The sequence below is a fragment of the Phacochoerus africanus genome, unplaced genomic scaffold (genome assembly GCF_016906955.1).
Source record: "Phacochoerus africanus isolate WHEZ1 unplaced genomic scaffold, ROS_Pafr_v1 Scaffold_18, whole genome shotgun sequence".
Lineage (NCBI taxonomy): Eukaryota > Metazoa > Chordata > Mammalia > Artiodactyla > Suidae > Phacochoerus > Phacochoerus africanus.
In genome coordinates, this window is record NW_025927375.1 from 495,830 (window position 1) to 510,466 (window position 14,637).

Genomic DNA, 14,637 nt, shown 5'->3' on the forward strand with positions numbered 1-14,637 from the left:
AACTCCTCTTTAATTATTATATATTTTTTTGCCTTTTTGTCTTTTCTAGGGCTGCACCCACAGTATTTGGAGGTTTCCAGGCTGGGGTTCCAATCAGAGCTGCAGCTGCCAGCCCAAGCCACAGCCACAACAATGCCATATCTGAGTTGTGTCTGCAACCTACACCACAGCTCATGGCTGTTGGAGGCAATGAATATGTGATGTAATGAAGAATGGAAAAGAAAAAGACTGGTGCCATAGAGTGGCTGTAGAAGTCTGTCTATACAAAGTCTTGTGACTCTCTCATGACCCTTGAGGCAAAATGAATGAGAACAACATCAAAGAATGGCATGTGGAAAACAAGATTGCTGAAGCATTGATCTTGCTGATGGAAAACCATCAGCTCTGACATTCTCAGACTGGAGCCTTGGGGGATTTGTGGGAGTAAGGCCATAGATGGCTTGAAGCAAACAACAAATTATGGCCTGGGAGGGCTAAAACATTTATGATTAGTTTTATTTATGTGCTTAGGAATAACTATGCTAGCATATCTTGCTATCCATCTATTTGAAGTAAAATACTGATGTATCCCCTGCACGTACAAGGAAGTAGAACATAGTAAATAAAGACCATGAGTTGGGTCAGAGGGTTGCTACTGCCTCTTGAAGGCTGAAGCCCCCTGATCCCCTCTCTATTTCTGTGTCTCTTTCTTCTTATTTCTGTGGCATCACTGACTTTAGGACCTGGGTAGACAAGCAGACCTCGTCACATGGCAACACTGGATCCTTAACCCAATGAGCAAGGCCAGGGATCGAACCCACAACCTCATGGTTCCTAGTTGGGTTTGTTAACCACTGAGCCATGACAGGAACTCTTCCTTTAATTTTATTATTTTACTTTGTGTGTATGCTTTTATTTTATTTGCCACACCTGCAGCATGAATAAATTCCTGGGCTGCAAGCCACACCACAGCAGTGACAATGCCAGATCCTTAACCCACTGAGCCACCAGGGAACTCAGGAGCTTCTTAATTTTTATTTTATACTGGAGCATAGTTGATTTATAATGTTGTCTTACCTTCAGATGTGCAGCAAGTATTCTGTCATGTGATGGTTATGATTTGCAAAGATCCTAGAACTCTACCTCAGTCCCATTAAAGAAACAACAAAAGAAGCAAGAGTCAGGTGCTAAGCAAGGAGAACAGCAAAGGCCATAGGAGCTACAAAAAGGATGACATAAGAGAGGGAGAATTTCAAGTCTACATGTTTAATGTTTCTACATTTCCCAAAGTACACTCCAAATGGGTGACACCCACATACTGAAATTAGATCGTTTGGCCAAGGAACCTCCTCATGGCCCTTTTGATGTCCCTGTTCCTCAGACTGTAGATGAAGGGGTTCAGTATGGGGGTGACCACAGTGTATACCACTGAGGCCACTGCATCCTTCCTGGGGGAAAGTGAGAGAGCTGAACTGAGGTACACCCCAAGGCCTGTTCCATAAAATAAACACACAACTGTCAGGTGAGAGCCACAGGTGGAGAAGGCTTTGTACCTCCCACCTGATGAGGAGACTCTCAGAATGGAGGAAACAATTTTAGAGTAAGGGAAAAGGATCCCTGAGATAGGGAGAAAACCAGAGATGCCACCCACACAATACATGACTATGGTAATGGTGGAAGGGTCAGAACAGGCTAGGTTGAGGAGTTGAGAAGGATCACAGAAGAAATGAGAAATTTCCACATCTCTGAAGTAGGCAACTTTTACCACCACCAAACTGTGCATCTGAGAGACCAAAAGGCTGGTGAGGAGTGATACCAACACTAACAAGCTGCAGACACGTGGGTTCATGATGACCAAGTAATGTAGGGGGTGACAGGCGGCCACAAACCTGTCATAGGCCATCACAGTCAGGAGGAGACTATCCAAACATCCAAAAAGCATAAAAAACGACATCTGTGTCAGGCAGCCAGCATAGGAGATGACTCTGCTGTGAGTCTGGATGTTCACAATCATCCTGGGGACAGTGGTGGAGGTGAAGCCCATGTCAGCCAAGGACAGGTTGGAGAGGAAGAAGTACATGGGGGTGTGGAGGTGGGAGTCAGAGGCAACAGCCAGGACGATGAGCAGGTTCCCCAACATGGTGACCAGGTACATGGACAGGAACAGGACCAAGAGGAAGGGCTGCAGGTCTGGATCATCTGAGAGGCCCAGGAGCAAGAATTCTGAGACACTCATTAGATTTTGTGGTCCCGTGTAGCTCTGACACCTTTTGAAAAAGAAGAGAGAGAGGTTTGAAAGAAAGGAAACAGGTAAATGAGCATGCAGTCCTACTATGTGCATATTTTGGATTCAGGAAATTTACAAGCCAATATTGACCCCAAGCCAATATTCACACTTGGGGTCATACGCCCTGGTACCTTCAGCACTATTTCACAATGTCCCAAATCCAGTTTTCGTACAGCTCCTTTCTCACTGGATTCTGCGTTATTCACCTCTTTCTATACATTGGCGTAAAGAATGTTAGAGGAGCAAGGAAATGGAGAGATAACAAATCCCTGATCATGGCAAAGGACAGTCTATTCTTTTAATGAAATATATAGAGTAAGAAAAAGCACAACATTGTAAATCAACTAAACATTAATAAAAACATAAAAGTTATATAAAAAAGAAATATCCCTCTCCCTTTTTGAAAAAAAATCATTCTAATTAGTACACTTAGAATCAGCCTTAATTTATTCAGATATAGCACAAGAATTTCTTTTGACTTAGAATGTTGATAATCTAGATATTCCTAGAACTATGTTATCTGGACTCTAAATAAAAGTCAAATGTTCATAATTAGAGGGAGGTTTTGTTGGGGAGGTCTTCTTTGTTGTTTTTTTAGGACCACACCCTTGGCATATGGAGGTTCCCCAGCTAGGGGTCTAATTGGAGCTGTAGCCGCAGGTCTATGCCACAACCACAGCAATGCAAGATCTGAAACACATCTGCAACCTACACCATAGCTCATAGAAGTGCAGGATCCTCTACCCACTGAGTGAGGCCAGGGATCGAACACACAACCTCATGGTTCCTAGTTGGATTTGTTTCTGCTGTGCCACAATGGGAACTCCTAGAAAGGTTTTTTTACGTGTCTTTTATCTTCATGGGTTTTTATTATTCTTTGACTTTCTGATTTCCCTTATTTCTAGAAATGTATGCTCAATATGTGGGTTGTCTTTTAAAAGTCTTTTCAAGGGAAACCTGTGCACCACTGGTGGGAATGGAACTTTATTTGGCCACTGTGGAAATTCCTCACCCTTATGGTTAAAGGGGAAACATGCTTTTGAGACAAATAGGGTATTGGGACTGACATATAGACACCACTCTATGTAAAATAGACAGGTAACATGTCTAGCACAAGAAAATCTACTCAATATTAGAATAGGGGAAAAGAATCTGAAAAGGAATGGATATATATATAATGGGTTTATTTTGCTGAACACCTGAACTAACACAACTTTGTAAGTCCACTATACACCAATAAAATTAAAAAAATAAATAAAGCTGCCCTGTGATTCACTTTTCCATTTTTGGGTATTCATCTTAAGGAAATGAAAACACTAATAGGAAAAGTTACATGCACCGCTCTGTTCATTGTAGCATTAGTTACAACAGCCAAGATATGGAAACAACCTAAGTGTCCATCAGTGGGTGAGTAGAGGAAGAAAACATGATATATACACACAATGGCACACGATTCAGCCATAAGAAGGAAGGAAATCCTGCCATTGCTGACAACATGTATGGACCTTGAAGGCATTAGGCTAAGCAAAATAAGTCAGATAAAGACAAGTCGTGTAATTCACTTATATGTGGAATCTAAAATCAAACAAACAAGCAAACCCTAAACTCAGAGAAAAAGAGGTAAGATGTGTAGTTTCCAAAAGCTGGGGGTGGGGAGCGGGAAATTGGATGAAACGAGTCAAAAAGTACACCCTTCCATATATAAGATAAGAAGTACTAGGGGGTGTATGATACAACACAATGACTATAGTTGACACTGTTCTGTGGTATATTTGAAAGGTAGGAGAGCAAATCCTAAGAAATATCAATAAAAAAATGCTTTTTACTTTTTCTCTCTATATACAATGATGGATATTAATTTATTGTGGTAATCATTTCATAAAATGTTTCTCAGGTCATTATACAGTACACCTTAAATTTATATGGTGCTACATATCAATTACATGTCAAAAAACCTAGAAAAAAACTTTTTGACTGTAACGTCTAAACTCAGTCTAGCCGGGAGTTCCCTGATGGTGCAGCGGGTTAAGAATACAGCATTGCCATGGTTGGAGCTCAGGACTCTGCAGTGGCATGGGTTCAGTCCCTGGCCTGGGATCTTCATGCAGCAGGTCCTGCCAAAAAGAGAAAAAAAAATCCTTACTCTTGTAGACTTCAAATTTTGGTAACTATATGTTAGTAAATGCAAAGTCACAACCTCATTACCCCATAGATGGCATTAGCGTACAGTGCACTTCTCAATCATTGAACAGGAGTCCCCGTTGTGACCAGTAGATTAAGAACCTGACTAGTATCCATGAGGATGCAGGTTCAATCCCTGGCCTTAACAAGGACATGATATTTCCATATCTCAGGTTTTCAAACCGGACTCTAAAGTGCATTGTTATCCTAGGAAATCTATAATCCATTATATTAGTGCCACCAGTGCCCCTAAAACCACTGGCTCAGTATCCTAAGTCACAGATGTGTGTATAAATGCCTCAGCCTCTATGTGCTGGTGTTCTTTATCTGGAAATTGAGATGATAACAGCCAGCTCCACAGATGTGGGGCATCTTAGAGTGGTGGAACTTAGAAACATTTGGTCCTTGCTTTGTACCAGAATTATAATTATTTTTGGAATAGTTGGTTTATGGGTGAAATGCAACCCTAAGAGAGTTTTAATAATCTTTTATTTGATTATAGTTTTACTTAAAGAATAGTTGATTTACAGCATTGTGCCAATTTCTGCTGTACAGTACAGTGATCCAGTCATACATATATCTACATTCTTTTTCTCGTGCTATCTTCTGTCATGTTCTATCCCAAGAGATGGGATATAGTTCCCTGTGCTGTACAGTAAGACCTCGTTGATTATCCATTATGAATATAATAGTTTGCATCTACCAACCCCAAACTCGGTGTCCTTCCCACTCCTTCCCTGCTCCCCCTTGGCAACCCCAAGTCTGTTCTCCATGTCTGTGAGTCTGTTTCTGTTTTGTAGATAGGTTCATTTGTGCCATATTTTAGATCCACATATAAGTGATATCATATGGTGTTTGTCTTTCTTTTTCTGACTTACTTCTCTTAGTATGAGAATTCCTAGTTGCATACATGTTGCTGCAAATTCTTTTGTTCTTCTTAGGGCTGAGGAGCATTCCATTGTGTATATGTAATTGGTTATATGGCAGAAAATCTGAAGGGTCTCTTTTCTCAGGGCATGCACATAGAATGACTTGGAATCCTTTTTCTTTTTTGGTCTTTTTGTCTCTTTTTAGGGCTGCACCCGCAGCATATGGAGGTTCTCAGGCTAGGGGTCTAATCGGAGCTGTAGCAGCTGACCTACCCCAGAGCCACAGCAATGCGGGATCTGAGGCGCACCTGGAACCTACACCACAGCTCACAGCAATGCCAGATCCATAACCCACCGAGCGAGGCTAGGGATCAAACCTGCAACCTCATGGTTCCTACTCAGATTTGATTCCACTACACCATTATGGGAACTCTGACTTAGAATCCTAAAATGTGTCTAAGCCCACATGATAAAACGTACCTTCCCCTGCTCCTTCTGCCTTTACTTTTTAATATTTATGAAAATCACTGTGTTGTTCTTTGAGTAATTCAATGTCATGGAGCTATTAAGTGGAAAATAATAGATCCCATTGAGAGTCCATGACATACACACAGGCAAGTACCATTTTATCTTGTCTCTTGTCCTATGGGGCATCCCATAAGCACAGGCAGGAAAGCATCAGTGTGTGCAAGCCATATTGATTATTCTGTGTTTCTGTGACCCAAAGAAGGGTCTACTCAATAGTTATCATACCTGGGGAGTTAAGGATCAAGCATTGATGCAAGCTGGGCATGGGTCACAGACTCAGCTCGGATTGATGTTACTGTGGCTGTGGTATAGGCCCAGCTGCAGCTCCAATTCGACCCCCAGCCTGGGAACGTCCATATGCCATAGGTGTGGCCATTCAGAAAGAAAGAAAGAAAGAAAGAAAGAAAGAAAGAAAGAAAGAGAGAAATCAATGCAACTCAGCCACTTCCGTCTAAGTGCTAAGTATCTACTTGTGTAGGGACAAAAATAAAATGTTTTGTCAGGTATTCATTCAAAATTACACTGTCAGATCACAGGATACTTTGGCCAAATGATATGAGCCTTAGAGTTATCAAAATCAATAATATTTTTATCAAAAAGTTTGTCCTTAGTCTATGCATCCATCCCATATTTACCCACATAGACAGTATTCATTCCCTGTTTCTTACTCAGTGAGGTGGTATCAAACCAAAATCAACTCAGATGACAATGTCGATGCTCTGAGATACTAAGAACTTGCTCCAGCTCGCCAGATAATAAATGCAGCAGATAGGATTTAAAATTATTTGGTGGATCTCTGAGTCACCGTTAGTTAACTTCTTCACACTAATACAATTCAGGGAAGTTTAAAGCACAGATCCACAGGTCCTAACCAATGCCTCATCTTCTGTACATCATCTCTGTTTCTGGTCTCCTGAATATGGATGATGTTATGTCTCCAATTTAAATGGAGAAGGCTGAATTACAAGAATGGAGGAGGAAGTGGACAGGTGAGGCAATATCCAGGAGCAGAGATCTGCCGTCAGCTGTTATGAGCCAATGATTTCTGTGATCCTGCCTATGATCTCAGCCATCCTTTCTACGGTTGGTGCCACCCACGGCTCTCCACTGCGGTTTACCAGTAACCTCCAAAATGAAGATCACAGTAACTGGAGATATTTGATGGAATGGCCAGAGAAGTGAAATGACTGGGTTGGCAAAGGGAGAATGTTGGCCAGGTGTCTGTGTCTGGAGTCAGGCTGTTTGATTCAAAGCTGGCATCATCTCATTCTATCCCATGATCTGGTGCAAGTTACAATAAAAAAAACCTATCATCTTTTCCTCATCTGTAAAAGAATAATAACCTGTACACATATATATATGAGGAGTGACTATGCAGATGAAAAGAAATAAGCTATGTGGAGCACTTAATTCAGAGACTGACCCTTGGGAATCTTTAATGAATATTCACGATACCACATATATAATCATTTGGCATCATCCTCATAAACACTTTCATGATCATCTTGGAATACTTAGGGGACAGTTTAGAGGGCCTCATTTCCTGCTCTGGTGAGAGAGATGCCAACAGAACCTAGAGCCAGTATGGGAGGAAAGCAGAAATAAGACTTCTCACTGAGACCAACAGCATCAACTTCATATGCCTCTGAGCTGACTGCATATTGGTGCCCTACTCGCTCATCCTCCAACTGTCCTGCTTATCCTGATGATGAAGAAACCATCCTGCCCCAGTCCCTCCTGTACTCAGTATCTCCAGTGGTACTCACTGCAGGGCACTGCCTTTGTTCTGGGGCATGACAAAGGAATGATGATCAATTGCCCTTCCCAGGCTGGGTGAGTGATGAAGGTTCAGGTTCTGTTCACAGGACAGACAGGAAGACAGAGTCAGATGGACTCCTTGATGAAGACAATGACCATGACAGGAGAAGACACACGTACTGATCCAGCTGGACTGGGACCAACAAACTGAAATGTTGCAGGGCACAGGCTGCTTATTACAGGAGTGTGGGCTTGAGAGCTCAATGCCCAGAGCTCATAATTAGCCAAATTGGCCCATATTATCTTAGTCTCTGAGGGTTTGTTAATATTAACGGTAGAGGATTATGAGAGTTCTCCTTCATAGGATTTGGGTCCTGCCCCTTCTCAGGAAGACTCTCACCCTTACTCCTCCTCCCGAGTTTCCAGTTTCATACATCTTAATAAAAAATTCAGACTTACTCTGTGTGCGTGTATTAGTTTCAAGTGTACAGCAAAGTGATTCAGTTATGCATGTATGCATATATATATTCTTTTCATATCCCTTTGCATTATAGTTTATTATAAAACACTGAAGATAGTTCCCTGTGCTATAGAGCAGATCCTTGTTGGTTATCTATTATATATAGTGTGTATATGTTAATCTCAAACTCCTAATTTATCTCTCCCACATCCCTTTGGGAACTATGTTTTCTATGTCTTTGCATCTGTTTTGTAAACACAGTTCATTTGTATCACATTTGTCTATGTGGAATCATTTTTTAGATTCTACATATAAGCGACGTCATATGATATTTGTCTTTACATGACTTCCCTCACTTAATATGATAATTTCTAGGTCCATCCATGTTGCTGCAAATGGCATTATCATTCTTTTTATGGCCGAGTAATATTCTACGGTATATATGTACCACTTCTTCCTTGTCCATTCATCTGTTGATGGACATTTAGGTTGCTTCCATGTCTTGGCTACAGTAAACGCTGCTGCAGTGAACATTGGGGTGCATGTGTCATTTCAAATGATAGTTTTCTCCAGATATATGCCCAGGAGTGGGACTACAGGATCATACAGTAACTCTATTTTAGTTTTTTTCTTAGAGAACCTCCACATTGCTCTCCACAGTGGCTGCACAATTCACATTCCCACAGACTTGTTAAATTAACCTATATTAGGCAAGAACATAAAATGGGAAAAAGAAAGTCTATTCAGCAAGCATTGCTGGGAAACCTGGACAGCTGCATGCAAAGCAATGAAACTAGAACACACCCTCACACCATGCACAAAAATACACTCAAAATGGCTGAAAGACTTAAATATAGGACAGGACACCATCAAACTCCTAGAAGAAAACATAGGCAAAACACTCTCTGATATCAACATCATGAATATTTTCTCAGATCAGTCTCCCAAAGCAATAGAAATTAGAGCAAACATAAACCCATGGGACCTAATCAAACTGAAAAGCTTTTGCACAGCAAAGGAAACCCAAAAGAAAACAAAAAGACAACTTACAGAATGGGAGAAAATAGTTTCAAATGATGCAACCGACAAGAGCTTAATCTCTAGAATATATAAACAACTTATAAAACCCAGCAGCAAAAAAGCCAATCAATCAATGGAAAAATGGGCAAAAGACCTGAATAGACATCTCTCCAAAGAAGAGATACAGATGGACAACAAACACATGAAAAAATGCTCAACATCGCTGGTTATAAGAGAAATGCAAATCAAAAGTACCATGAGATATCACCTCACACCAGTCAGAATGGCCATCATTCATAAATCCACAAATAACAAGTGCTGGAGAGGCTGTGCAGAAAAGGGAACCCTCCTGCACTGTTGGTGGGAATGTAAACTGGTACAGCCACTATGGAGAACCATTTGGAGATACCTTAGAAATCTATACATAGAACTTCCATATGACCCCACAATCCCACTCTTGGGCATCTATCCGGACAAAACTCTACTTAAAAGAGACACATGCACCCGCATGTTCATTGCAGCCCTATTCACAATAGCCACGACATGGAAACAACCCAAATGTCCACGGACAGAGGATTGGATTTGGAAGAAGTGGTATATATACACAATGGAATACTACTCAGCCATAAAAAAGAATGACATAATGCCATTTGCAGCAACATGGAGGGAACTAGAGAATCTCATCCTGAGTGAAATGAGCCAGAAAGACAAAGACAAATACCATATGGTATCACTTATAACTGGAACCTAATATCCAGCACAAATGAACATCTCCTCAGAAAAGAAAATCATGGACTTGGAGAAGAGACTTGTGGCTGCCTGATGGGAGGGGGAGAGGGAGGGAGTGGGAGGGATCGGGAGCTTGGGCTTATAAGACACAACTTAGAATAGATTTACAAGGAGATCCCGCTGAATAGCATTGAGAACTTTGTCTAGATACTCATGTTGCAACAGAAGAAAGGGTGGGGGAAAAATGTAATTGTAATGTATACATGTAAGGATAACCTGACCCCCTTGCTGTGCAGTTGGAAAATAAAAAAATAATAAAAAATAAAAAAATTTAAAAAAAGAATGGTAATAAAAAAAATAAAAAAATAATAAATTAACCTATATTGACATGTGAGTTTATAATCATCAAATACATTCAAATGACCGAGTGATTTTAGGGAGAATCGGGTCTTCTACAGCAAGAATCTGATGGTATTCTTATTTTCTCAGTTAATTTTTTTATTGTGGATGCAACACTTACTATGAGATCTACCTTTTTAACAGATTTTAAAATATTCATATATTATAATTGACTGTAGGTACACTGTTGTACAGCACATCTGTAGGGCTTGTTCATCTTGATTCACTGAAATTTTATGCCGTTTTCTGAGTAATTCTCATATTATTTCCCTCTCCTGCCAGCCCCCGGCAACCAGCTTTCCACTATATGATTTTATGAATTTGACTATTTTAGATGAATCATATAAGTAGAATCATGCAGAATTTGTCTTTCTGTGATTGTCTACTTCACTTAGCATAATGTCCTAATGTCTGCCCATGTTGTTGCAAATGGCAGCACTTTTTTCTTTTTCTTTTTCTTTTTTTTTTTTTTTGCTTTTATGGCCACACCCAGGGCATACGGAAGTTCCCAGGCTAGGGGTGCAATTGGAGCTACAGCCGCCAGCCTATGCCACAGCAACACATCATCACAGAAGCACCAGATCCTTAACCCACTGAGCAAACCTGCAACCTCATGGTTCCTAATCAGATTTGTTTCTGCTGTGCCATGACAGGAACTCCGTAAATGCTTTCTTGAATGTGGTTTGTAGAAACTAAGAGAAAGCAGTTTCCATAGAAAAGGGAACACTAACAGAAAACACAAGCATACATAACAGAATGAGAGTTAGAAGGCAACAAGAAATCTTAAAGGGCTTCTCCCCAACCTGGAAGCCTCACAACCAAGGTCGTTAATTCCATGTGTTTCCATTTCTCTCTCCTTCCCATATTATTTTATGCCAAGTACTCTATGATATCCCATTCCTCTAAGGACTTATCTCACTGCCTTCAGAACTTCAGATGCCATTTCCCAACTTCTAAAATATATTCATCCATGATTTCTCTAGGTTTCCATCATGTTCCAGGCACTGTTCTTTAAAACATAAACTCAGAGTTACTGTTGCGGTGTAGTGGAAAAGAATCTGACTGGTAACCATGAGGTTCTGGGTTCAATCCCAGACTTTGCTCAGTGGGTCAAGGATCCTGCATGGCTATGGCTGTGGCTGTGGCTGTGGCTGGCAGCTATAGCTCTGATTAGACCCCTAGCCTGGGAACCTCCATACGCCATGGGTGCATCCCTAAAAAGCAAAAAATAAAATAAAATAAATAAACTCATTTATCACTCTCAACCATTCTGTGGAGTAAGTACCATTAATAATCCCATTTCATCAAGTAGGAAACCGAGGTACTGAGAAATCAGAGAGCTTGGCAGTGGTTAGCAAAGAGTAGAACCAGGATTTGTGGCAGAGGAGTCAGGCTCTAGGATTTATAATTTGACATGATCCTTACTACCACACCTAGCTTAGCAGTTCAGTACACTGGTTCTGAAGCATAGGCTACCTTCTTTGCAAGCATAGCGATGGCTAGCCTCAACCCCGGAAGCTTAGTTGATTTGTCCCATCAAGTCCACCCCCTCAGATTATTAACTAAAATATGAGTTTTATTTGAGTGTTTCTCCAGTGAAGCTCATTGTCCCGATTGAGCCAGACACCACAATCTTACCAAATTAGTTCTTGTCAGGGGGCAATGAGGCCAAGGCACCACCAACACACATGGCTGTGCTAGAATACTAAGTGAAAGTGGGAAAAGGCAGAATCCTCCAAGAGGCAAATTTTGGCACCTCCAAAGGAAGAATGGTCAAATCATCTGAAAGGGGCTGATGCTGAGCTAGACACCACAGAGGCTGATGGACTCTTTTTTGAAGTGATAGATTTTGAAGGCAAAGATTAAATTGAGCTAACAATCAGAAGGAAGGAAGAGATCATCCCTGAAAGTGTTACCTGTATATAATAACGACATTTATAATTGCTTCTACGGAATGAAAACTAAATTGTTAGCCAAAGTTTATGTTTTTTTCTGTTTTTTTGGGGGGAGGGGTGTCACTAATATGGTAAACATATTTTACATTTGTGGACTCCATTCCATCCATCGCTTTGTCAGTTACACGGCAGAATTATCAGCTCCATGGATGTAAGAAACCAAACAGGTGTCTTGGAATTCCTCCTCTGGGCCTCTCGGAGGACCCAGAACTCCAGCCACTCCTCTTTGGGCTGTTCTTCTCCTTGTACCTGGTCTTGGTGTGTGTGAACCTGCTCATCATTATGGCTTTTACCTTCAACTTCCATCTCCACACCCCCATGGGCTTCTTCCTCTCACACCTGTCTTTTCTGATATTTGTCTCAACACCACCATGGTTCCCAAGTGCTGATGAACATCCAGACAGTGAGCAAAGCCATAACCTAACCTATGCTGACTGCATTACCCAGATCTATTTTTTTCTCAGTTTCTGTGTGTTTGGACAACCTCCTCCTGGTCATGATGGCCTATGACAAATTTATGGCTATCTGTCACCCCTGCACTAAACAATCATGGTGAACCCGCACTTCTGTAACCTGCTGGCTCTAGTCTCTTGGATTGCCAGTGTCATCGTCCCCCTCCTCCAGAGTCTGATGGTGCTGCATCTCTCATTCTAAACACACACACACGGAAAGACCCCACTTCTTCTGTGAACTGGCTGAGGTGCCCGAGTCCACCTATTCTGATGCTCTCAGCAATTACATTGTGCTGTATTCTGTGACGGGCCTGATGGTTATTGTTCCAGTAACTGGGATTCTTTACTCTTACTAAGATTATTTCCTCCATATTGAAAATGTCCTCAGTGGAGGGGAGGTACAAAGCGTTTTCCATCTGTGGGTCTCACCTAGTGGTCATTTCCTAATTCTATGACACAGGGTTAGGCGTGTACCTCAGTTCTGCCTTCTCCCCCTCCTCCTCAAAGGGGGCAGTGGCCTCAGTGATATACACCATGGTCACCCCAATGCTGAACCCCTTCATCTACAGACTGAGGAACAAGGACATGAAGGGGGCCCTGAGGAAATGTGTCAGCAGGTCTTTCTTCCCCCTGTGAAGAACCGTGGATGCTGAGACTGGGATGTTATTATGATAACCAAGGGTCAATACCCTGGTAGACAGAAATACCAAATATTTGACTCCTTTGAGCACGTGACTTGTCCCTCTTGTTCTGAAAGACCATCACTTGGGTTTCTTCTGAGTTTACACGCCCACAAGCCACCACTTCCCATGAAATACCTTTAGTGACATTTATGCCCTCTTGCCTCTGCAGATGGGTTTATACTTGGTCTCTGAGAATTGTCATTAGCTATATCAAGATAATCATCAATTCATCCACCATAATGGCAAACACTCAAATGTCTGAAAATACCAAGAACTAGCGGAGACTTGGAGCAATGGGAATTTTCAGAAACAATTAGTATACTAGTAGAGTTATACAAGAAGTATAACTCCATGCAATTACTTTGGCACTTCTACTAAGTGCAAATATACTCCTACAGCAGAGCCCTCCAACTCTCAGGTATATGCCTAGCAGAAATGGGTGCTTACATCCACAAAGCAGGTCTAAAAATGTTTATAGCAATGCTTTTCATGACAGCACCAAACTGGAAATAATTCAAATGCCCCTTAGTGGTAGAATGGGTAAACAAACTATGGCATATGGCATAAATTATGCAGAATGCAGAAAATGCAGAAAATTCCACACCAATACAAAAAGAACAAATTAGAGCTATGTACAACGATATGGACAAGCCTCAAAAACATAAAAGGCATGAAAGTGTGTTTGTTATATGACCTCACTTTCATTGACTCTAAGAGCAAGTAAAACCACCTGATGGAGAATGGAGTCAAGATAGTGACTGTTTGTCTTTCTCTTTCAGACTTTCTTCACTTAGAATCTCTAGCTATATCCTGTTGCTGTAAATGGTGTTATTTTGTCCTTTTATGGCAGAATAATATTCCATTGCATATATGTACCACATTTTCATAATCTGTCAGCGGAAATTTAGGTTGTTTCTATGCCTTGGCTATTGCGAATGGTGCTGCAAGGAACATAGGCGTGCATGTATCTTTTTGAATTAAAGTTTTGTCTGGATATATGTCCAGAACAAATATCCTCATCTTACTCAGCTGCCCATCATCTCTGGAGCTGTCTCATAGTCTATCTCTGTGCAGTCCAAGACCAGCTACCCATGACTATTCACCACACTTCAAGCACTCACTAACCCATGTGCCCAGGAACATATTTGGACAATGAAGATATAAAACATTTTCATTATCAAAAAACAAAAGTTCAATAGGACAGCTTTTTTTCTACAGCTTTGTGGGGAAATGAAATTTTCCTGGATTTCTCACTGCTCTTGCACTGAGAGCCCTAGCCTCCCAGACACCAGAAAGTATATGAAGTAAAGATAGAGAATGTTAGATTTCACTTCCCT

General features: G+C 41.2%; 1 protein-coding gene across 1 annotated transcript; it reads right to left on the reverse strand.

Moving 5' to 3' along the window:
- Positions 1-1,303: 1,303 nt before the first annotated feature.
- Positions 1,304-7,639, reverse strand: LOC125119191 (olfactory receptor 18-like). The gene is made up of 2 exons (XM_047766053.1): positions 7,611-7,639; positions 1,304-2,246 (listed from the first exon to the last, which is right to left on the reverse strand). Exons 1-2 carry the CDS (start codon positions 7,637-7,639, stop codon positions 1,304-1,306), a joined length of 972 nt encoding a protein of 323 aa, XP_047622009.1.
- Between the last annotated feature and the right edge of the window lie 6,998 nt (positions 7,640-14,637).